The 24,807-nt window shown below is 43.4% G+C and overlaps 1 protein-coding gene across 5 annotated transcripts in view; it reads left to right on the top strand.

Annotated features, from left to right (window-relative positions):
• The window catches only part of tnca (tenascin Ca), a 42,892-nt gene that overhangs the window by 6,091 nt on the left and 11,994 nt on the right, over positions 1-24,807 (top strand). For 3 of the 5 annotated variants that reach the window (XM_014137374.3, XM_014137393.3, XM_014137401.3), the window contains exons 2-10: positions 13,434-13,996; positions 14,586-15,899; positions 16,432-16,695; positions 17,722-17,837; positions 18,725-18,878; positions 19,994-20,263; positions 20,455-20,640; positions 20,843-20,932; positions 21,294-21,557. In XM_014137374.3, the coding sequence (XP_013992849.3) occupies positions 13,513-13,996; positions 14,586-15,899; positions 16,432-16,695; positions 17,722-17,837; positions 18,725-18,878; positions 19,994-20,263; positions 20,455-20,640; positions 20,843-20,932; positions 21,294-21,557 (3,142 nt within the window). In that variant the 5' untranslated portion in view covers positions 13,434-13,512. Of the gene's footprint in view, positions 1-13,433; positions 13,997-14,585; positions 15,900-16,431; positions 16,696-17,721; positions 17,838-18,724; positions 18,879-19,993; positions 20,264-20,454; positions 20,641-20,842; positions 20,933-21,293; positions 21,558-22,088; positions 22,497-23,910; positions 24,376-24,807 lie in introns of all 5 variants that reach the window. The other 2 variants (XM_014137354.3, XM_014137383.3) reach the window with 1 other exon arrangement.

The following is a 24,807-nucleotide window of genomic DNA, read 5'->3' as shown; positions in this document are numbered from 1 at the left end:
GGGGAGGGGGAGACTGGTGGTATAGTGGCCCCCTTGAGGCCTTTGCCTCAGGGCCTGTCCTTCTTTTGGAGGTATTTCACTCTCATTTTGACCTCCACTCAGTAGAGAGTGTGACGCCTCAAACATGCAGTTTCTCTCTAGTTATCTTTACTGATCAGATAGAAATGTAAACCCATTTTGAATTAATCTGACCCTTCTCTACTCTTTATCTGCTGTAGCTTTACCAGAGAACTAACCCAGGACCTTTGATCCACATCCTATTGAATAAAATAATGACATCACTGTATGGAAAAACATGACTGCAATACTCGTGGATTGATCGACTGATGATGGACTTCTTGATTTTATTTGATCATCTTAGAATACACGTGGCCATGTATGGGGCACGGGTTATTGCCTACATATGCAGGATCTGTGTCAAGGAGCGCATACAGACTTTGATATCAGGGCCTGGCACTATAAATCTGCTGGGGCGTCTAGACGGGGTGTGTAACAAGTTGCGTGTGGGACTTGGGGTGCAGATGGCTCCATACGGCCTGTGAAAATGTTCAGCTTTTTTATTCACTGCTCTCACTTTCTTGGGGATCTGCCAATGAAGCAGTAGTAAATCTGCTGCGATATCCTGCCAAGCTTAAAAACCCACACGCTACTTAAACAAAACATATGAGGCAATGTGATTATTCAATGACATCCTAATTATTGTCAATTACTGTCGAGCTTCTATATTATTTTGTCACTTGTTTGTAGCATTATCTTGTGGATAATGGTAATTGATACAATTCAGAGGTGGAGTGAAGACTTTCTATTGCATTGTGCAGCAGGCGCTGAGAACGTAATGTGACAATACAGATCAGATCGGAAACATATGACCCTGCAATGCATGCCACATCTCAAACTCAGGGCGAGGCAGAGTTTACTACTACTTATTGGCGTCTCAATTATTTTTTACAACAGCAAAACCAGGCACAACCATTTAGTAATAACTACCTTCATCTGAATGCAGACGGAGGGATGCGGTCTAATGAAAATGAGGTGTTTGTGTATGTGTGTATGGGTTATGGTTCACATGAGGGAGAGATCTGTGTGTGTGCATGCAACTGCATGATAACATGTGTCTGTGTATGTGTGTGTGTGTGAATTTGTGTATGTATGTGTTTGTGTGAACCAACAAGTCACCTCAGGACCTCAGGTATTGCACTCACTACACTCTCACCCACTAAGTGGAAAGGTTCCCCAGCTGTTCCAGCAGCTGGGTCAATCAGCCCTTCCTGTTCCCATTAACGGAAAATAAAAAATCCCAAGAAAAAAACGAAATGAGCAAACAAGCAGATGTGCATGATCGACGGCTGTGTCTGGAACAGACCGAGAAGTTCTGACATGCTGTTAACGCCTCCGAGACAAGAGTTTCGAGACTGTTTTCCATAAGAGGTACACCTTGCCGTGCTTCACTCCAACCGTTCCCATGGATATGGTGTTATGAATTACAGAGCGAGAACTGACGACTCCATAGACACCAAATCCTACTCACTGTGACTGTGTGTAGGTGGTAGTGATGAGTGATAGTGGTGAAGAGAACTTTGCTCTCTCAGCTTCCAATGGAATCAATGAATTGTTGAGTTAGAGATACAAAAGACTAACCATGGTTACAGTGCCTACAGGACTATGTCTTTATTTGTAAAGGGATTGTGCTGCAAGACTACACATTTGGTTTAATTTGCTCAACAAAATATTATTTACAGTCTGAGACAAAGAAACTCAACAGCATGTTAATGAATAAAAAAAAAATATATTGCAGTTTTCGGTAGAATTATATATTTAATTAATAATATCCCCCGAGAGTCTAAGCCATGTCTATGCCGAGGAGGGGCACACACACACACACACACACACACACACACACACACACACACACATTAGCCCAATACAAACGCATTGAATAACAGATTAACTACATTCTAAAGTGTATTTCCTATATCTGAGGGATATACGAAAGATCACGAAACATTTTTATTATTATATATATTTTTTACATGTATTCAACCCTTTATTTTGGCACTAAACAGTCTCCATATATACTTTCATTCATTTTTTCAACTGGTACTGATGACCTTCAGAGGAGTCTTATGAGAGCAAAACAACTGGCATGTATGTGTTCATGAGTCTCACCTTTCCTCAGAGGGGTCATATTAGTGTGTAGCCCAAACTGTTCAGACTTCAGACGAATTCCAAGACGCTTGTGGGGGTCGTAGGGCAAAAAAGGAGTGTCATCTTTCCATAGAGGGGTCATAATAGTTTGTAGGCTGCAGACGATTTTGTAAGAAGTCTGATTTTTGGTACGTCTCATGGTCTGACAAACACTGCTCTAGCTATGTCACCTTTCACTGTGAAAGTGTTACATACTGTAGGTGGATGCTGTGGATTGAGACACATGCAATGCAAAACAACAGAAATATCTAGCTTAAACTGACAGATTTTCATGGGTATTTTTAAATTATACTAATTACATTTCCGCGTGGGTGCGGGAATCGACCTTGGGGGGTTTTAACAGTTTTCATTTCTCTCTCCACCTGTGTCACCCCACGGTCCCGTGTGGCTCAGTTGGTAGCGCATGGTGTTTGCAATGCCAGAGTTGTGGGTTCGATTCCCATTGGGGACCAGTACGGAAAAAGAAAAAAAAATGTATGAAACGTATGCATTCACTACTGTAAGTTGCTCTAGATAAGAGCGTCTGCTAAATGACTAAAAATGTAAATATGGGACTGACCATAATGCTCTGAATCGAGCAGCCAGGCTGGTAATTTCTCAGGAAGGTGATACATCTGTGATATAAGTAACCCTGGACCTGCAGGAAAGCTTGTCTTAAGCTTCAGGGGGAATTTAGCTAATTGCTAAAGTGTCTGAGCATAAAGGCTGCCAGTCTGGACATACAGTATGACTTGTGCATTAATGCCTTGGTCTTGGACTAGGCAAAACAGATGTCCCGGATCTAGGGCCAACATTCCTCATCCCTGTTTTCCATGTGGGAAAGTTCACAGTTCCACGCCAGGATGGGGGAAGAGTTATAAGGCTCCAGTAATTCTGTTTTAAAGAAAACACTGATATTTATTTATTTTTTCTTTCTAACAAACGTCTCCCTAAGTCCCATGGTGAAGGGGATGTCCTTGACCAACCCCATTCTGAATCTGAATTATGTGTCCCTGAAATCGCAGGGTGTCCAAAATATATAACTCAAACTAATCATTATAGTTTATTCTGGGTTTTTTAGTAGCTGTGAATATCATCAATATTTCTGACCATCTCTTGCAGTTAACTTCAAACCTTCCACTGAGATTATTTCCTAGCAGATAGAAATGTAATCTGTTACATCTTTATCTCTACAGACACTTCCAACCCAAAACACACGCACGCATGCACACACACACGCACGCACACACACACACACACACACACACACACACACACACACACACACACACGCGCACACACACACACACACACACACACACACACACACACACACACACACACACACACACACACACACACACACACACACACATATCCCTATCAAAACTTTACTGCTTTTTTAACTCATCCTCCCATAATCTACAAGAGATTAGGACTAAAGATAGGGAAAACCTCCCCGCTGCTCTCAATTTCATACACAAACACAGCAAAACCATACACTTCTGATACAACTCATGAATGAATGAAATCCCATAATTTGGACTTCCCCGTTTCATCATTACACAGCAAATTTGCGGATGTTAGTATCTCGGTGTTGAGGTAAAATGTGTTGTGTTATATCTGAGTGTTGATTCTAGTGGGGTTAACATCAGTGGGATTGAAATTGACGCCACCTGCGGTGAATAAATGAAGTGTTATTTGAATCACAGTGGAATCAACACCAGATGGTGTTGTTGTTACTCAACTGAATTGAGTTAATTACCAGTAACTCTGAGTTAAAATGATATGGGAGGGGTATCATTGCCATATTTCCCAGCATGTTTTGTTGCAGGTTGCTTTTTAGATGAGTTTGTTAAATATATATATGTTTCTGCATGCACATTGATTGATTCATTTTTCTTATACTACACAAAGATATATAACAAATGTTTCTAAACTAATCTAATCTGTAAGTGGTCGGACTTATTTCACCTGTTATTGAGATGGTTGTTCCCGTTTAGACGTTTAGGTAGTCTCGTTTATCAATCTCCCCTACCTTGACAGTCATTCTATCTGCAGATTGCGGGTGAGTAAAAGATCCAATTGTTGGATATCCTAACTCTGCCTCGATTCCAATAGGAATGATATAAATCAGATTTTATTTGTCACATGCTCCAAATGCAAAGGCGGTAGATTTAATCATGAAATGTGTGTGTTTGTGTATGTGTTTTCGACATGCGCGTGTGTGTGTGTGCGTATGTAGTGTAAGTGGACGTGTGTGTGTTTTGTGCGAGAGTGTCAGTGTAATGTGTGTGGGTGTGTGTGTATGTATAGTGTGTACTGTATAGTCACGTGAGTATGCATAGAGTCAGTACAAGACAGGGTCAGTGCAGATGCTCTGTGTAACCATTAATTAACTATTTCACAACCACTAGCAAACACAGTCATGGGTGGTACAGGTACATCTAAAATTCACTCGAAAGGCACCCTCGGAAATAAATATGCAAATAAGGCTTTACACCCTACAGCGCTAAAACAACACTGTAACACCACAGGTGTTGTTTCCCTAACACTGAGAAAGTGTTACAGCAGCAGCTCTAATAAAGTATTAATTTAAGTCTGAATTTTCAACACCCATGGTGTTAGGGACCCTACACTCTTGGGGTGTTAGTTTATCAACACTTTGAAAAGTGTTAGTTTAATGCAAGGTGGGTGACATACACACTAAGGTGGTGTAAAAAAATATAAACATCTCAAATTTGCTGTATACTACCCCTTCCACCAATATTACCCTCACCAGGGAAGGGGTCAGCCAACACAAACTTCTAACCCTTTCAAGAAAAGCAAGCAATTTTGGTTACATCCCATCAAACATTTAATCTAAAATCTGTCAGTTGCTAAACTGGAATTTCTGGGTATTGCTAACTAAGAAAAGTTTGTACATGTGGTCCACTCATCATCCACAGAGGCCGTAAATCAAGAGTCTTAGATCCAACAATACTGGTGTAGGATCTTAATTTGAGCCAGTTTGCTAAAACAGGAAATGTGAATTATGTAGATTATAATTAAGACATTTTTATAGGAGTTGATCCATTTTTCGCAAGGGAAAATCTAACATTTCTAAGTGGAAATTAAACTTTTTTAAACCTCAAATACACTACAAGTTTCTATAGTGTATCCTTGCTTCCAGGGAATAATGGGGTCCTTGTAATCAGCCTATAACAGATTAACTGCATGTTTGAGTTAGAAACTGACAAATACAGACTCCATATTGATGCAGAGTGTCACGTGGAATGGAACAGGTAAACCCAAGAGCAGACTCAGATGAGGAGACTGGGATGAGGTAACCAAGGTATTTATTGAGCGTAGAGTGGGGAATCCAGGACAGAGTAGCAGTACCGACGAGAAATCTAACTGGAGACAGGGACCAGAGTCAGAGCTGGCAGAACTGTAGCGGAGAGGAAAACAGCGTCAGGCAAGGGAAAACAGCCACAACAGGAACAAATGGCTAGAAACATGGACTGACTGGGCAGCGATTACAATCTGGCAGTGTGGATGTGGCAGGACTGAGTATTTGTAGAGGTCTTGATTATGGAACAGGTTGCAGCTGGTGGGGATCTGCTCTGACTCCAGCACACCTGTCTCCGCCCACACAATCTCACACACACACAGAGAGAGAGGGAGAGAGCACTGGGGTTGTGGCGGCAGGTCAAGGAGACACTGGATGAGCACTAGAGGGCGTGGCAGGAGCAGATGTGACACAGAGGTCGTTGGTTTCACAATCTCTGGTGAAGCATTTACCTACAAATGTGGTAAATAGCACTTGTAACTTATGGGGTCAATTTGTGATGTGTGTATACTAAACACTATGCTAAAACAGTATACAGGGCATCCACTATAACATCACCCAAACAATGAGTCCTCCAATTACTGGGTGGGGAGAAATGGCTAACTCATGACATTGTAAGACAGTGGAAGGAAGGAATTTGAGAGGCAGATAGGGTGGGAATGGAAAAGGAGCGCTGGAATTGCCATCACAGGTGTACTACCGACTGAGCCATGGGCCTGCTATAACATTATTTCCACTGGAACCAGAGAGTAGCAAAATAGATGTTCTGGAATGGTCTTTCTGCAAAGAGCTGACAGAGTCTATAGTGAGCTGACATGGGTTGGCTCATCTCTACAGGTCTGGCGTGCCACCTTTCCACTCTGCGTGAACCCTTGTTCCCTTGCCGTTTGAGCTGTCAACTTTGCAGAGTCTACTGTGATACATATCACTGATGGGATATGCAGAAAATGTATATGTTTTCCTTTCAATTATTTTAAAACCTGTTTGAAACCATATCATGACCAAGACTGGGCCTCGATAAGGTATTATTTATGCATACATTTAAGCAATGAGTTATATTAGATACACAAAACTTCTTAGTTTCATTCTGAGGGTTCTCTTTCTTTCCCCCCCCCCTTTTTTTCTCTTTGTGCTTGTAGATCCATTTTTTGATAAGCTCTGTTTACATATGAATCTTAATGTTAATATACACTGCTCCAAAAAATAAAGGGAACACTTAAACAACACAATGTAACTCCAAGTCAATCACACTTCTGTGAAATCAAACTGTCCACTTAGGAAGCAACACTGATTGACAATACATTTCACATGCTGTTGTGCAAATGGAATAGACAACAGGTGGAAATTATAGGCAATTAGCAAGACACCCCCAATAAAGGAGTGGTTCTGCAGGTGGGGACCACAGACCACTTCTCAGTTCCAATGCTTCCTGGCTGATGTTTTGGTCACTTTTGAATGCTGGCGGTGTTTTCACTCTAGTGGTAGCATGAGACGGAGTCTACAACCCACACAAGTGGCTCAGGTAGTGCCGCTCATCCAGGATGGCACATCAATGCGAGCTGTGGCAAGAAGGTTTGCTGTGTCTGTCAGCGTAGTGTCCAGAGCATGGAGGCGCTACCAGGAGACAGGCCAGTACATCAGGAGACGTGGAGGAGGCCATAGGAGGGCAACAACCCAGCAGCAGGACCGCTACCTCCGCCTTTGTGCAAGGAGGAGCAGGAGAAGCACTGCCAGAGCCCTGCAAAATGACCTCCAGCAGGCCACAAATGTGCATGTGTCTGCTCAAACGGTCAGAAACAGACTCCATGAGGGTGGTATGAGGGCCCGACGTCCACAGGTGGGGGTTGTGCTTACAGCCCAACACCGTGCAGGACGTTTGGCATTTGCCAGAGAACACCAAGATTGGCAAATTCGCCACTGGCGCCCTATGCTCTTCACAGATGAAAGCAGGTTCACACTGAACACGTGACAGACGTGACAGAGTCCGGAGACGCCGTGGAGAACGTTCTGCTGCCTGCAACATCCTCCAGCATGACCGGTTTGGCGGTGGGTCAGTCATGGTGTGGGGTGACATTTCTTTGGGGGGCCGCACAGCCCTCCATGTGCTCGCCAGAGGTAGCCTGACTGCCATTAGGTACCAAGATGAGATCCTCAGACCCCTTGTGAGACCATATGCTCGTGCGGTTGGCCCTGGATTCCTCCTAATGCAAGACAATGCTAGACCTCATGTGGCTGGAGTGTGTCAGCAGTTCCTGCAAGAGGAAGGCATTGATGCTATGGACTGGCCCACCCGTTCCCCAGACCTGAATCCAATTAAGCACATCTGGGACATCATGTCTCGCTCCATCCACCAACGCCATGTTGCACCACAGACTGTCCAGGAGTTGGCGGATGCTTTAGTCCAGGTCTGGGAGGAGATCCCTCAGGAGACCATCCGCCACCTCATCAGGAGCATGCCCAGGCGTTGTGGGGAGGTCATACAGGCACGTGGAGGCCACACACACTACTGAGCCTCATTTTGACTTGTTTTAAGGACATTAAATCAAAGTTGGATCAGCCTGTAGTGTGGTTTTCCACTTTCATTTTGAGTGTGACTCCAAATCCAGACCTCCATGGGTTGATAAATTGGATTTCCATTGATTATTTTTGTGTGATTTTGTTGTCAGCACATTCAACTACGTAAAGAAAAAAGTATTTAATAAGATTATTTCTTTCATTCAGATCTAGGATGTGTTGTTTAAGTGTTCCCTTTATTTTTTTGAGCAGTATATTATAACATTAATGAAAATGACATATATATGGATGTTGCCCAAAAAATTATTGGTAAATGTTGAATTAATATGGAAATGACTAAAAGTAACTCCACTACATGTAACTGTTATTCCACTACATGTAACTGTTATTCTACATGTAACTGTTATCAATAATATTGATTGATCAGTCAGGCTTCTTTTGCCTCATCTGGGGGCTTGTTATATTACATACAACATTAAACTGTCTTAGATCAGGCATGTCATGAAAGCATGTGGGCTGTGACATAACCTGTAGTCAAGTAGTGTTTATTATGTTCAAGTGGAAATCAGTGGGGGAGAGTAACTCTCTGTGTCAACTGCTGAATTTGCAGTCTATTGTGAACTAGGAAATAGGGCTGGGCATGATCAACCCTACCAGACCTGTGGTTTGGCACACCTTCAGTGGATCAACCAGGATCTTGCTACAGTAGTGTCTCCCCTCACACCCACACCCAACCTTTGGAAACCCTAAACTCAGTCATCCCTCACTGTTTTCCCACGCTGAGGGAGAAGAACAGTTTGACGTTTCTTCCAATCCGTCTTCCACAAATTACAGGACTACAGTGTCTAGCATATGAAGTCATCAGAGTGATATGCAGTGGCCGGTGGGAATATCGACTATTGGCTGAATCCTAACATAAGATATGTACAAGTAACTCAAACTGTTGCTCCAAATGCACCACTCATATCCATCATGACAGCTGGTGCATAAACCAGCAACAAAGGATCAGAGGATCTCCACTTCTTGCAGTCTTTGGCAATCTTCCTAAGGCATTATTAATGCAAGTTCATTTTACATATTCATTTCTCAAGGTAGGATCTGGCCCTATGTGTGTGGGTATGCATTCTCAGTTTAATGCATGAAACAGCTGGTAAGACCAACATGTACATTGTGGAGTTAAATAAATCCTCCTCTTTCTATTCTGGTTAGAGCCAGTTTGCGCTGTTCTGTGAAGGGAGTAGTACACAGCATTGTATGAGATCTTCAGTTTCTTGGCATTTTCTCGCAAGGAATGGCCTTCATTTCTCTGAACAAGAATAGACTGACGAGTTTCAGAAGAAAGTTCTTTATTTCTGGCCAATTTGAGCCTGTAATCGAACCCACAAATGCTAAAGCTCCAGATACTCAATCAGTCTATAGAAGGCCAGTTTTATTGCTTTTTTAATCAGAACAACAGTTTCCAGCTGTGCTAACATAATTGCAAAATGGTCAATGATCAATTAGCCTTTTAAAATGATAAACTTGGATTAGCTAACATAACGTGCCATTGGAACACAGGAGTGATGGTTGCTGATAATGGGCCTCTGTACGCTTATGTAGATATTCCATAACAAATCAGCCATTTCCAGCTACAATAGTCATTTACAACATTAACAATGTCTACACTGTATTTCTGATCAATTTGGACATTTCTAGGTGACCCCAAACTTTTGAACGGTAGTGTACAGTCGTGGCCAAAAGTTTTGAGAATGACACAAATATACATTTTCAAAGTTTGCTGCTTCAGTGTCTTTAGACATTTTTGTCAGATGTTACTATGGAATATTGAAGTATAATTACAAACATTTCATAAGTGTCAAAGGCTTTTATTGTCAATTACATGAAGTTGATGCAAAGAGTCAATATTTGCATTGTTGACGCGTATTTTTCAAGACGTCTGCAATCCGCCTTGGCATGCTGTCAATTAAATTCTGGGCCACATCCTGACTGATGGCAGCCCATTCTTGCATAATCAATGCTTGGAGAACGTCCACAGAAGGTGGCGCCCCTCCCCGGTCGGGCAGGGCTCGGCGGTCGTCGTCGCCGGCCTACTAGCTGCCACCGATCTGTGTTTCAGTGTCTGTTAGTCATGTCTGTGTTTAGTTAGGATTCGTGCAGGATTGTTCTATGTTACGTGTGGTGGGGTTGTATTGATTTAACGTAGTTGCTTTTACTACGTATTCGTTTAGGCTTTAGGCTTTCCGGGCTGCGCCCCGTCTGACTTTTAGAGTGGAGCTGCCACTCGTCATTTGACTTTTGTGCACCCTGCCTTATATGTGGATTTTGCCCCTTGGCAGTATTAAATACGTTTTGCTCAAACGGAACTCAGTCTCCTGCGCCTGACTCATCCTCCAGTGATTTTTCTGCCCGTGACACCACCCGCCTCTTGAGGATTGACCACAAGTTCTCGATGGGATTAAGGTCTGGGGAGTTTCATGGCCATGGACCCAAAATATCGATGTTTTGTTCCCCGAGCCACTTAGTTATCACTTTGCCTTATGGCAAGGTGCTCCATCATGCTGGAAAAGGCATTGTTTGTCACCAAACGGTTCCTGGAGGGTTGGGAGAAGTTGCTCTCAGAGGATGTGTTGGTACCATTCTTTATTCATGGCTGTGTTCTTAGGCAAAATTGTGAGTGAGCACACTCCCTTGGCTGAGAAGCAACCCCACACATGAATGGTCTCAGGATACTTTACTGTTGGCATGACACAGGACTGATGGTAACGCTCACCTTGTCTTCTCCGGACAAGCTTTTTTCCGGATGTCCCTGAAAGGGGATTCATCAGAGAAAATGACTTATCCCCAGTCCTCAGTAGTCCAGTCCCTGTACCTTTTGCAGAATATCAGTCTGTCCCTGATGTTTTTCCTGGATTGAAGTGGCTTCTTTGCTGCCATCCTCCAAAAGTCTTCGCCTCACTGTGGGTGCAGATGCACTCACACCTGCCTGCTGCCATTCTTGAGCAAGCTCTGTACTGGTGGTGCCCCGATCCCGCAGCTGAATCAACTTTAGGAGATGGTCCTGGCACTTGCTGGCCTTTCTTGAGCACCCTGAAGCCTTCTTCACAACAATTGAACCGCTCTCCTTGAAGTTCTTGATGATCCGATAAATGGTTGATTTAGGTGCAATCTTACTGGCAGCAATATCCTTGCCTGTGAAGCCCTTTTTGTGCAAAGGTAACCATGATTGACAGAGGAAGAACAATGATTCCAAGCACCACCCTCCTTTTGAAGCTTCCAGTCTGTTATTCGAACTCAATCAGCATGACAGAGTGATCTCCCGCCTTTTCCTCGTCAACACTCACACCTGTGTTAACGAGAGAATCACTGACATGATGTCAGCTGGTCCTTTTGTGGCAGGGCTGAAATGCAGTGGAAATGTTTTTGGGGGGATTCAGTTCATTTGCAAGGCAAAAAGGGACTTTGCTATTAATTGCAATTCATCTGATCACTCTTCATAACATTCTGGAGTATATGCAAATTGACATCATACAAACTGAGGCAGCAGACTTTGTGAAAATTCATATTTGTGTCATTCTCAAAACTTTTGGCCACGACTGTATATACAATTGTTGAACCAAGGAAATGGTGTGTCATGGAAATTCTACACATGGGACACTTGAAGTCAATCTTAAGTGAATCATTGTTTATTGTCAGCAAGCTGGAGAGGTCACAGTCAAACTTAGATGCATAAAGTACCGGTCTGAAGTGATCTCCACCAGGGCAGTCCCACTTGTTCTCTTATGTACTGCTTACACAGACAAGTTATTTTTTACATGATTTAGCTTATTCGTTATTCATACTTAATTCATCATTAACGTTTGGTTCATGAATGTAACCGACCGATATTTCATGAGGCTTCTTCTCTCCAAGCTGAGAACTTGAAACTGAGATATCCATTTCATTCTCAAAACAAGGTTCTGGGTGTACTGCCAAATTGCAGATGTCAATCAGTCACTTGCATGAACACAGAAATTGGTTATTAGAAAAGCACAAACATAAAATGTAATTAATTAATTACCAGCTAAAATTACTGTCAGTTCTGTGGTTAGCTTGATCTCAGTCGTTTAACATGCAGCTGACACTTCACAAGTCTCCAAAGATGTCCCATGATGCAAAAGTAATCTGCGTTTATTAGGGTTTAGGTAGCAAATAGTCTGGGTAGCCATTTGATTAGCTACAGCCCCGTTGATGAGAATGGGGGCGTGCTCAGTCCTCATTTTATTGTAATCCACAATCATCTCCTTTGTCTTGATCACGTTGAGGGAGAGGTTGTTGTCCTTGCACCACACGTTCAGGTCTCTGACCTCCTCCCTATAGGTTGTCTCATCGTTGTTGGTGATCAGCCCTACCACTGTTGTGTCATCAGCAAATTTAATGATGGTGTTGGAGTCGAGCCTGGCCGTGCAGTCATGAGGGAACAGGGAGTACAGGAGGCGGCTGAGCACGCACTCCTGAGGGGCCCCCATGTTGAGGATCAGCATGGCGGATGTGTTGTTACCTACCCTTACCACCTGGGCGCGGCCCGTCAGAAGGTCCAGGATCCAGTTGCAGAGGGAGGTGTTTAGTCCCAGGGTCCTTTGCTTCGTGATGAGCTTTGAGGGCACTATGGTGTTGAACGCTGAGCTGTAGTCAATGAATAGCATTAACACATTTTGTCCAGGTGTGAAAGGGCATTGTGGAGTGCAATAGAGATTGCATCATCTGTGGATCTGTTGGTGCGGTATGCAAATTGGAGTGGGTCTAGGGTTTCTGGGATAATAGTGTTGATGTGAGCCATGACCAGCCTTTCAAAGCATTTCATGGCTACAGATGTGAGAGCTACGTAGTCAGTGGTTGCTTTCCTCAGCGGGAAAAGACACTGAAGGTTTAGGTGTCAATCACTCACAACTTATATAGACAGTGTTCATCCTGTGAGAATAGGTAAATAAAGAGAGGGACAAAATACTTTCATCTTTTCTCATTTACATCTGAGTGAAACTCATTGATTAGAGGGGGTAATGACATACACACTGGATGCCTTTACAACTCAAACTTCATCCCTCTGGAATGTTATGGCCTTTAGTGTCCAAATTTAGCATTGTCAGTTTTACTGGTGCTGTTATCTAGGGTATAATAGACAGAATGCAGTTGGAATGTGCAGGTGTTCAAGTGTAACAACCTCCATTAGTCTGGACAAAAAAGTTTGTTGACTTTGTTTGTTGATCTATTTTTACCGTCTTGTAGTTCACGGAGTGAACAGGTTATTGTCTCCCTTTACAAGTTTTACAGTCATGGACGTCTCCCCAGAGTGACCCTGTGAAAATGTAGTTATCCATGTGCGTTATTGAGGCTATCTTTGACTTAATGTTTTTTGTTTACCTTCCAGGGCCCCTACACTGTTTTCCAGATTTGGCCAGTCTTTGTCCCGATATTCCTAAAGCTGAGTCCAGTTAAGAGAGCCAAACATGAGTACTAAAAGCATTCTAGGCTGCCTCTTCCTGACACTCCTTTTCAGCCTCTGCCAATCTGGGCTGGTGAGAAAAATACTTAGGCATAAACGGGCGACTTTGACAGCCCCGGGCAGAGACAACATAACCCTCCCCAGTGCTGACCAGCCAGTGGTCTTCAACCACGTCTACAACATCAACGTCCCCGCTAGCTCCTTGTGCTCAGTGGACCTGGATGCGCCAGGAAGTACCAGCCTCGAGCCCCAGGACGCAGTTCCGCCATCAGGCCTCCACACCACCGAACATACCATGGATGGGCAGAACCAGATTGTTTTCACCCACCGCATTAACATTCCTCAGCAGGCGTGTGCATGCACCGAAGGGTTCCCGGATTTGAAGGACCTCCTGAGCAGGTTGGAGATGCTGGAGGGAGAGCTGTCCACGCTGAGAGATCAGTGCACTACTGGTGACTCTGGCTTCTGCAGCGCTCAGCCAGTCACAGGTACAGTACTGTATACATGTCAACCTAATCACCTCCAGCTTCTGATTGGCTCATTCAACCCCCTCCTCTCCCCTGGTCGTTACTGTAAATTATCATATGCTCTCACTCAACTTACCTGGTAAATAAATGGTTAGAAAACACAACACAACAGTTAGGATACTGCAAATCATATAATTGGGACAAGTTTAGGGTGTTTTGAAGGGCAAAGGGTTGAGAAATCCTGGTATATTATAGCATGCTTAGGATGACTGTCACCTCCTCACCTCCCCTTCCTTCAGAGGTACATCTGTTTTTCTCAACCTCTGGGAAGCTTCACTGGAATTGAATGTGGGGTTGGGCTTAGTAGTGCTTTCTTTTTTACAGGGAAAAATGCTCTTGAAAATGGAATGAACATCGAAGCATGGACATACTCCGTGCTGATTAGAAGATTGTTATTCAGGACATAATTGGGTTTTCAAATGTCTCTGGTCTATGATGATAATACTTGATTACAATATTTCTAAATGACATTTGTTAGAGAAGTGGATTGGGGGGTGAGGGGCAGGATTATGATTCAGAAGGTTGTAATCACTTAACTCTGCTCCTTTAGGTGAGGTGGGGACCAAGCCTTACTGCAATGGCCGTGGCAACTACAGTGCTGACACCTGTGGCTGTATTTGCAAGCCTGGCTGGAAGGGACCCAACTGCACTGAGTCTGAATGCCCCAATGACTGCCAGGACCAAGGTCGATGCGTAGACGGGAAATGCATCTGCTTCGAGGGCTTTGGTGGGAATGACTGTTTGCTTGAGGTTTGCAAAGTGGACTGTGGTGAGAACGGACAATGCATTGGCGGGGTCTGCATCTGTGCCGAGGGTTTCACTGGAGAGGACTGTTCTCAGACGGACTGCCTGAACAACTGCCTAGGCCATGAAAAGTGTGTAGATGGGGAGTGTGTGTGTGAAGAGCCCTGGACGGGTTCTGACTGCTCGGAACTCATCTGCCCCAACGACTGCTATGACCGTGGACGCTGCGTCAATGGAACCTGCTACTGTGAAGAAGGTTTCACCGGGGAGGACTGTGGGGAGACAACCTGCCCCAGCGACTGCATGAGTCATGGTTTTTGTGTGGACGGCCAGTGTGTCTGCAGCGCTGGCTACACCGGAGAGGACTGCTCCAAGCTCACCTGCCCGGGTGATTGCAATGATAGAGGTACCTGCTTCAATGGCATGTGTATCTGCGATTCTGGCTACCAAGGAGAAGACTGTAGCCAGCTGGCTTGCCTCAACAACTGCCACAACAGGGGGCAGTGTGTCAATGGGCATTGCCACTGCGACGTAGGCTACCAGGGAGAGGACTGCTCTGAGCTCTCCTGCCCCAATAACTGCCTCAACCGGGGCCGCTGTGTCAACGGACAGTGTGTATGCGATGAAGGCTTTGGTGGAGAGGACTGCAGTATTAAGACCTGCCCCTCGGACTGCTACGGCCGTGGAGACTGTGTGGACGGCCAGTGTGTCTGCTATGCTGGCTTTACTGGTGAGGACTGCAGCGAGCTGAGCTGCCCCAACAACTGCCTGAATCGCGGACGCTGCGTTGACGGGCAGTGTGTCTGCGATGAGGGCTTCACAGGGGAAGACTGCAGTGAGAAGCGCTGTCCCAATGACTGCCTGGGCCAGGGATACTGTGTGGATGGAAAATGTGTCTGCCAGGACAGCTATGCGGGTGACGACTGCTCTGGACTCACCTGCCCTGATAACTGCAACAACAGGGGGCGCTGTGTTAATGGGAAGTGCATTTGTGAGGAGGGATACGTGGGAGACAACTGTGGAGAGCTGAGCTGCCTCAACAACTGCCAGGACAAAGGCCGCTGTGTAAATTTACAATGTCTCTGTGATGAGGGATACATCGGAGAAGACTGCTCAGAAGGTAAGAATGGTTTCATTCAACTGACCCACTGATTGAGAGAAAAAAACGGAATAATTGGGTTTAGTTCGTTTGTTAACTTTTCATGCTTGATATTTCCATGTGCTGGTTGAATGCCACATTAAATCCAATTACTTATTTTTCCATTATTTTTTATACTCAAAACGTAATAAAATCCCCAAATATCATTTGAATTAATTTCAAAGGGGTTTTGCGAAAAGGATTAAAACTTCCATCTATGATTTCCTCTGATGCCAAAAGCTGTGCATTTCAGTTGTCTGTACTTCTGCCTCAAAGATCTTTGGCGGTCCAAACCACTACCAGATGTGAGTCTGGGGAAAGCATTAGCTTTGTGTAGAGGATTGTTAGTGGCTGAGTGGCTTTGGATAAAAGTGTCTGCTAAATGGCATATGTACAGTATATTATATATTATTATATTGAGGGCATGGGAAACTTAGTGTCTGAGACAGTAAAAAACTCTGACAAAAATATTCACTATTTTTTGTCCCCATATTTTCTTTCTCGTTGTCTTTAGTTTCCCCTCCAAAGGACCTGACTGTAACAGAGGTCACCACTGAAACAGTGGACCTGACCTGGAATAATGAGATGCTGGTGACAGAGTATCTGATCACTTATGTGCCAAATGGTCCTGGGGGTCTGTATCAGGAGTTCACAGTGGGCGGAGACAAGACTGCTGCCACTGTCAGCGAGCTAGAGCCTGGCATCGAGTACCTGATCAACGTCTATGCCATCCTCAGCAACAAAAAGAGCATCCCAATCAGCGCCAGGGTGGCCACATGTAGGTCATGCCCGTTTAACAAGGCTTGCGTAATAAGACATCTTGCCTAAGATCTGAAAACTTGGGGCTCTGAACAGTCTGGGTTCAAGGGAATGTGATCCACTTTAGAAAAAAAGTGTAAAAAACCATTTGCATATTAACTGTAATCAGAATGCTATTCAGTCCAGTGGAGAAAATCTCACAGCACAATGTTTACACAAGGCTTTCTTTTTAAGAATTGGTGATTCCAACACAACCACTAGATTTGACTGATGCTTTACAAGTTTTGAAACCACACACTGTCTTGATGCATAATATTTTGTCATCAGGCATAACATATTATTGTCATCAGGCATAACATATTATTGTCATCAGGCATAACATATTATATTATTGTCATCAGGCATAACATAACATATTATTGTCATCAGGCATAACATATCATTGTCATCAGGCATAACATATCATTGTCATCAGGCATAACATATTATTGTCATCAGGCATGACATATTATATTATTGTCATCAGGCATAACATATTATATTATTGTCATCAGGCATAACATATTATTGTCATCAGGCATAACATATTATTGTCATCAGGCATAACATATTATTGTCATCAGGCATGACATATTATATTATTGTCATCAGGCATAACATATTATATTATTGTCATCAGGCATAACATATTATTGTCATCAGGCATAACATATTATTGTCATCAGGCATAACATATTATTGTCATCAGGCATAACATAACATATTATTGTCATCAGGCATAACATATTATATTATTGTCATCAGGCATAACATATTATTGTCATCAGGCATAACATATTATTGTCATCAGGCATAACATATTATTGTCATCAGGCATATTATATTATTGTCATCAGGGATAACATATTATTGTCATCAGGCATAACATATTATTGTCATCAGGCATAACATATTATTGTCATCAGGCATAACATATTATTGTCATCAGGCATATTTTATTATTGTCATCAGGGATAACATATTGTCTCTCGCTCTGTCCTGCCAGATCTGCCAGAACCAGAAGGTTTGAAGTTTAAATCTGTGAGGGAGACCTCAGTAGAGGTGCTGTGGGATCAGCTGGACATTCCTTTTGATGCCTGGGAGCTCTACATCCGCAACACGGTCAGTCTGTCTATCTCTCTTTGCAATCTATCCATCTCTCTGCAAGTGATGTCTGCTGGGTCTTGCCTAGAATTCCACTAAACAGCACGGACAAGATGACAGATTTACACAAGCTGGCTTTGCTCTTTTAGTGAGGAGATCTTGAAATGCTTGGCTATTTATCATGTCCAGTGAAGTAGCAATAACAATCAGGGTTGGGGTCAGTTCAGTTTTCAATTCAGACAACTCAAAATAACAAGGTTAAAAATGCAACATACACAATAAACCACAAATTGCTATTACACTACTGAAGCGTGCTGTACTTTACACTTTAATGAATGACGCTGATGTGAACCGGTACGTGGAAAATAACTGTGCATTGCCTCAGATCACAAATCTGGGGGCTTATTGTTACTGGCACGTATTCTGCTCAGCTGCTAATGGCAAAGGTCTGGGCAGCCATAACCCATAATACCCTTCATATTGTTCCCAAGTTCATTTTCACAAAGGGCTGTATCCTCGTTATAACACTCCTCAAGGAGGTCTCCAGCAGCCAGGACATGCTCAGCAGTGTTTATCGCTAATCCCATTCTCCTCAGCGCTTGGGCTTTATTGCCCCATACATAAAATGTAAGGACCTGTAATCCATGATCAGCACTTCACTTTGTATGCAGCATTCTTATCTGAGGTAATCAAATACCTGCTAAAATAACCATGGAAAATGTTAATATTGTAGCAATTGTTATTGTTTAACTCAACATTAACTGTGTGAAATATTTATTTAGTTGATCCAAAGGACGAATTGAAGTGGTTTACCTCCGTTAGCCTGTTGGATATGTAAGTAGGCTATGTAGCATGTATGAATCCAGAAATTTTATATTAAAAACAGTATGTATTTGTCCTTTCAGAAAGAGGAGAGTGGGAAAACCCTGACCACCCTTCCATCCTCCCAGACCTTGTATGAGCAGTCAGGGCTAGGTCCTGGTCAGGAGTACGAGGTTTCACTGGGCGTCATCAAGAACAATACCAGGGGACCTCAGTCTACTAAAATCATCACTACCAGTAAGCTTATGGAATGTTTTTTCCCCCTAGTCAAATGCAGATCTGTATGTGCAAACTGGGAAGCCAACTCTTCTGACATTGTCATGCCATGCATGAATTAATCTAAACCAGGCTTCTCCCACTCATCCTGGCGACCACCCACATCCCATGGGGTGGATAAGGAAAATGCTTACACCTCACAAATCACACAAGCAGACAGAGGAACAACTGAACAGACCAATTTAACTGTCAATCATGGCATGAGGATTAGATGGAAAATGTGGCTAAACCCCCATTGTCGTTTCACACAGTTCAATTTAACAGTATTTTTTGCAAAAGTGAACAATGCTGAATTTCAGCCCAGCCTGCACATTACAATAGAGAGTATTTTTATCTTTCACGGAGCCCTGCCATAAGCTCTTAACAGGGGTTTACCTTAGCTTTTACTGCTGTTAGTCCATGGTCAAATGGGTTTCTAGCGTGAACTATGCTACCTCCTCGTCTATGGAAAAGCCGTTTCATTAAAAATTCCTTGTTGATGGAGCCTATAAATATCTTCTCCTTCTGACTCGTGCATAATTTATTTATACAGGCTTAAGTTCAGCACAGCTTTCAAGAATGAGGAATGATAGAAGTAGGTGATTTCTATAGTGTAAACCTATGGCCTATATCACCCGGTGAAGTCGCCACAGCATGGCATTGAGAAACTTCTCCTGTGAAAATAAACACAGGAACTTACCAGAGGTCCTGTCAGAACACAGATCAGTGAAATCACATACCAAACAGTCAGAGTAACCAAACTGTTAATTACATTTGTTATGCCATAATTATAACAGTGTTATGCAGGTCTTAAAATGTAGTTAAAGTAAAACCAATACTCCTTGTGTCCTTGTGTCTCTAGCCCAAAGGGAGCACTTAAAACATGTATGTGATCATTGTCCATAACAAACAGCACATACTTTCACCCTTTACATTTATTTTGATTTAATCCTTATTTTAGCAGGTAAGTTGACTGAGAACACATTGTCATTTACAGCAACGACCTGGGGAATAGTCACAGGGGAGAGGAGGGTGGGTGAATGAGCCTGCAATAGTCATCCTTAACATATTGTATTCCTTGTGTCCCTTTCCCCCAGGGATTGATGGGCCCAGGCAGGTAGAGGTGCGTGATGTGACAGACAGCTCGGGCTTGGTCACCTGGTTCCATCCCGTGGCTCAGGTGGATGGTGTCACCGTGTCCTACGGCCCCAGCTCCGACCCCACAGAGAGGACCAGCGTGGACCTGTCCACCTCAGACAAACAGTACAGCATTAACAGCCTCAGCCCGGACACTGAGTACCAGGTGTCCCTGGTCTCCAGGAGGGCAAACAGCACCAGCGATCCAGTCACTGAGATATTCACCACAGGTTGGGGCTTTATTTTATTTTATAAGTGCAAACTGTGTTTGAGCACACTACATTTTTACAGTCCCAGTTCAATTCCATGTCCAGTCAATTTATTAAAGTGTACCTGATAACATCATGCACGCTTGGATTTATCAAGAGTTCACTGTCAACAGTCTTTATTATATTCCTTTCTTCTTTTTGCATTGTTACAGATCTGGACTCTCCCAAGGACCTGCAGCCACTGGGCCAGACAGACAACAGCGTCACACTGGAGTGGAGAAACAGCCGGGCAGACGTTGACAGCTACAGGGTGAAGTACAGCCCTATCTCTGGGGGTTCCCATGGCGAAGAGGTGTTCCCCCGTGGGTCAGGAGACAACACTCAGGCAACTATCACTGGTGAGGGTCAACCATGACCAAATCCCAACATGCAATTATGTCAGTAGAAGGTATAAGGGCTTTTCCCAAGATAGGATTCGCTATGACTTTGTTACTCTTGATGTCAATTCAATCAGGTACTCAAATCCTTCTCTGTTCTGCTCGATTGCAGCACTGAAGCTAATCAGGTACTCAAATTCATCTCTGTTCTTCTCCATTACAGGATTGAAGCCGGGTACAGAGTACGGAATTGGTGTGACCGCCATGAAGAACGAGAGGGAGAGCCTGCCTGCCACCACAAACGCAGCAACCAGTGAGAGCATACATTGACACGTTTTCATAGGATAGCCACTGTTCAACAGCAGTCCAAATATCCACCACCATAAGTGACCACAGACACTCTGCAGTCGTAGATATATATAACTTTCAATGCAACAGATTATTCAGGCAACCATATGAGGCAAACATAGGTGCTTTATGAGGTTCTGATGTTTCTAAGTGGTTTGGGAAACAATCTTCAAACCTCAGAACTATCATAGAACAGAATGAAATATGAAAGCACTATACTATCCATTGTTAAAACAGAAAAATTATGTTTGTACTTTCACTACCCTATGAATTTTAACAAATGCTTGATCATCACTGATTGAAAGCTTTACCACTTTCCTCCACAGACCTTGATGGGCCCAAGGACTTGGAAGTGAGCGAGTCCACAGAGACCAGCATGACCCTGGTGTGGAAGAGACCCCGAGCCAAGATCCCCGTCTACAGGCTGGTGTACATCTCCAAGGATGGCCGGAGGGAGGAGGTGGAGGTCCCTGGAACAGCCACCTCCTACAATCTAAACAACCTGACCCCCGGCATGATGTACACCATCACCCTGGTTGCTGAGAGGGGCTCAAAGAAGAGCACACCTGCCACCCTGTCCGCATCTACAGGTGAGGGTTGAAACAGAATCTTCACAACTGACTCCACCCTCGTATTGCAAGGCACAAATATGTGTGGTTGATCCGTTAAGAAAGTCGTTTCAGTTCTGCTCTCTGCAAATAGCTTTTTTCCAGTATACAATAATATTTTGCCAATTTGAAGTCATAGATTTGGTTTCAGGTCTGGGTAAAAAACATAGTCTCTTGTGGGAAACATTCAGCAAGTGCTAAACGTATTGTACTGCTAACAGTTTTGAATTGCATTTTATAATCCTAAGAGATAAAGACATCTGTAACAGCTTTACCAATCCAAACATATTTCACAACACAGCACAACACAATTATTTCCTCATATACATACCAATACTTGACAGAAGAATGTGGAATTACTAAGGGCAAGGGTCCGGTAGTTGTAGGCTGTAACTTACTTTATTAGTGGGACAAAAATAGACAACACTGTGGCCAACAGTAACAGTGCAGAAAGACACACAATCTCTAAATGTCTCCCTTATCTGAATTTGTGCCTTTGTGTTTCTCTTGTAGCCTCTTTCACGTTTTACATAGCCAACCCGGTCCCTGAGCTTACCACTCCCATAGGCTCGGAGGACAATATCATTAGTTTTGTGTCGTTAGACTCCTCTGACCCAGACCTACAGATCTCAGGGATGGGGCTTGAGCTCGAGGATAAGCTGGGAGAGCTGACTGTCTCAGTTGTAACGTCCGAAGGATTTGAACTTTCGTGGGAACCAAAAACACATGTTGTCTATGATAGTTATATTTTAGAATGTAGAGACACTCTGGGATTATGGGATGTAAAAGAGGTCCATCTCCATGGAGATGCCAAAGGTTCTAGATTTCAAGGCCTGAGGGAATCCACAGAATATCGAGTAAAGCTTTACGGAGTAAGCAATAGCCAAAGATCCTCTCCGCTTGAAGCAGTCACAGTTACAGGTATATGCTTTACTTTTGGGCTGCATGCCTTCAGTACAATAGATATCCCTTTGTTGTTGAATGTTGCTCATTTTAATTCTACCTGGATAGCAAAGTCAGGATTTGAACAAAAGAGTTGAGAAATTCAAAACCAAACCTTTCATGTTTTGCATGATGGTATTGTGATTTTCAACTGCAGTGGATCAGTACGCATGGCATGATATTAGAGGTTTGAGATAATACCGTCTTTACAAAATGGCCATTTGGCTTCATTCCATCAAGTCACTTCTTGCATGCTGAGGGCGGCAGTCCTAAAACGAAAAGTGTTGCTTTCAAACTATGAAGAGGAATCCATGCCTTCTCTATTCCAGAGAAATTCAGATGAAGGACATTACTAAAATTGGTTATAGCAAATATAGCAATGGATACTGGGACTGTAAATGCTGTCATTTGCAGGGCATAATTAAAAACATCTTGGGGACCCCCCCCCCCCCCCCAAATAGGTTTGTTATCAGAAAAGTTGATACCTTCTAGCTGAAGAGATAAAGCATTAAGAAAATCTGTGTATTCCTTGGAATGGCTATTCAGAGAGGTTACAATGTCTCCACTGTTTCCCTGCAGATCAGCATGACATCCAGAAAAGTCAATTAGACTACATTTGCACACCAATTTCCTCCTTCATTGGAGTTTTTAAAAGCAACCAATTTGCTCTCTGTATGTCTGTGCCAACAAACCCATCCACTTCACTGTCATTGCTTGCGATCCCATCCACATTGCATTTCATCCTGAAATGTTTACAGTATTGCTTGCAAAGGACACTGTTAAAATAGCATATTATGCATCTTGAAGCAACAAGACATGAATCAAACTCTAAAGTGTTCGACCAGGGTTCTGTTCCAATATCCATGCTTGCATAGTACACTAGTGGTGACCTAATATGGATATTGGAACATAAACAAAGTTGTAGGATAACTTTGGCAGTGCATGGCTTCTTCATCCATTTGAAGTGTACTGGGTACTGTCACTACGGTGGACTATTCGGAACCTTCAAAAATTAATGGCCCTCGTTCAGGGGCCATTAATGCATGAGCTGCTCAGTGTAAATGTACGTCTCTGATGCATGTGGAAGTTTATGGTCCCTGACAACAAGAAAACCTGCACAGCACCATAGAGAGAAAATGGTGATGAATGATGAATGCAGAATTATTTCCTTCCAAACCTCAATAGGAGAAAGTTTGACAAAAGACAATATACCTTTTGTTTCTGTAATCAATCATTATGCTTTTGTGGGTATTTATGTTAATCTTTTACTCCACCAGTTATTTCTTCTAACCAGATCTTCTTCCCACAGGTTAACCACTCTTTTTGTTTTTCTTCTGCTCCTTTAGAGGTTACAGGTTACACATTTAATACTTTTGAATGTACTTTCATTTAGCACCCAAGTCTACCTCTACTGATGTAGTCGCTCTGAGTGTCAAAAGTGCTCAGACGACACAGTCTCCTGACACAGGAGCTGTTCATCCAACAGTCCTTCCCCTGGCTCCTCTGATCACAGAGGGGCCTACGTCTACATCTCTGTACCCCACGGGGCACATCCCCTCTGGGGCTGAACCTGAACCAGAGGGCTCCAGCCTGGAGACGCTAGGGGACCTCAATGTCACAGACGTGAGCCCCACTAGCGTGAGGCTAGCCTGGTCAGCCCCAGATGAAGCCTTTGATAGCTTTTTGGTGGAGGTGAATGCTCTGTCAGGGATGGCACAAGCTCATGTGACCACGGTACCAGGAAGTGCCAGGAAGACCCTTATAGAAGGCTTGTCCCCTGGGACACGTTATGAGGTTTCGTTGTATGGGAAGGTGGAGGGGGAGCAGTCTCTGCCTCTTCATGCTTTTGCCAATACAGGTACATGAAGCATTGATTCTTTGCCATAGACATCCATAACCATCGGTCATCTTTCTCTCCATCCCTCTCTCCATCCTATCCTTATTTATTTCATACATCCTCCCATTCATCCATCTGTCTTTGTATTCATGTGTTCTGTGTAATCATAACTGACTAAGAAAGTGCTGCTGAAACACATCACAGTTTAACCCCTGCAATACATTGTATAGTTGATGTGAAATATATGGAATATATAAAGCAGGGTTCCCTAACTTGCGGCCCGCGAGTGATTTTATTTGTTGTTGCATTTAATTTTTTATTGTTGGACATAAAAGACTGTAAAAACTCCAGAAAATCAACTCCAAGTGATTTCAATTTTGGAAATCTATTCCAAAGTATTCCCACGCATAATAAAGAGATTGTTTGGGCTTCTTGCGGTCAATTTGCAGTATA

This window comes from Salmo salar, chromosome 01 (genome assembly GCF_965601325.2).
Source record: "Salmo salar chromosome 01, fSalSal1, whole genome shotgun sequence".
Taxonomy (NCBI): Eukaryota; Metazoa; Chordata; class Actinopteri; order Salmoniformes; family Salmonidae; genus Salmo; species Salmo salar.
The sequence above is the reverse complement of the archived record's forward strand: the minus strand, read 5'-3'. Positions and strand labels throughout refer to the sequence as shown.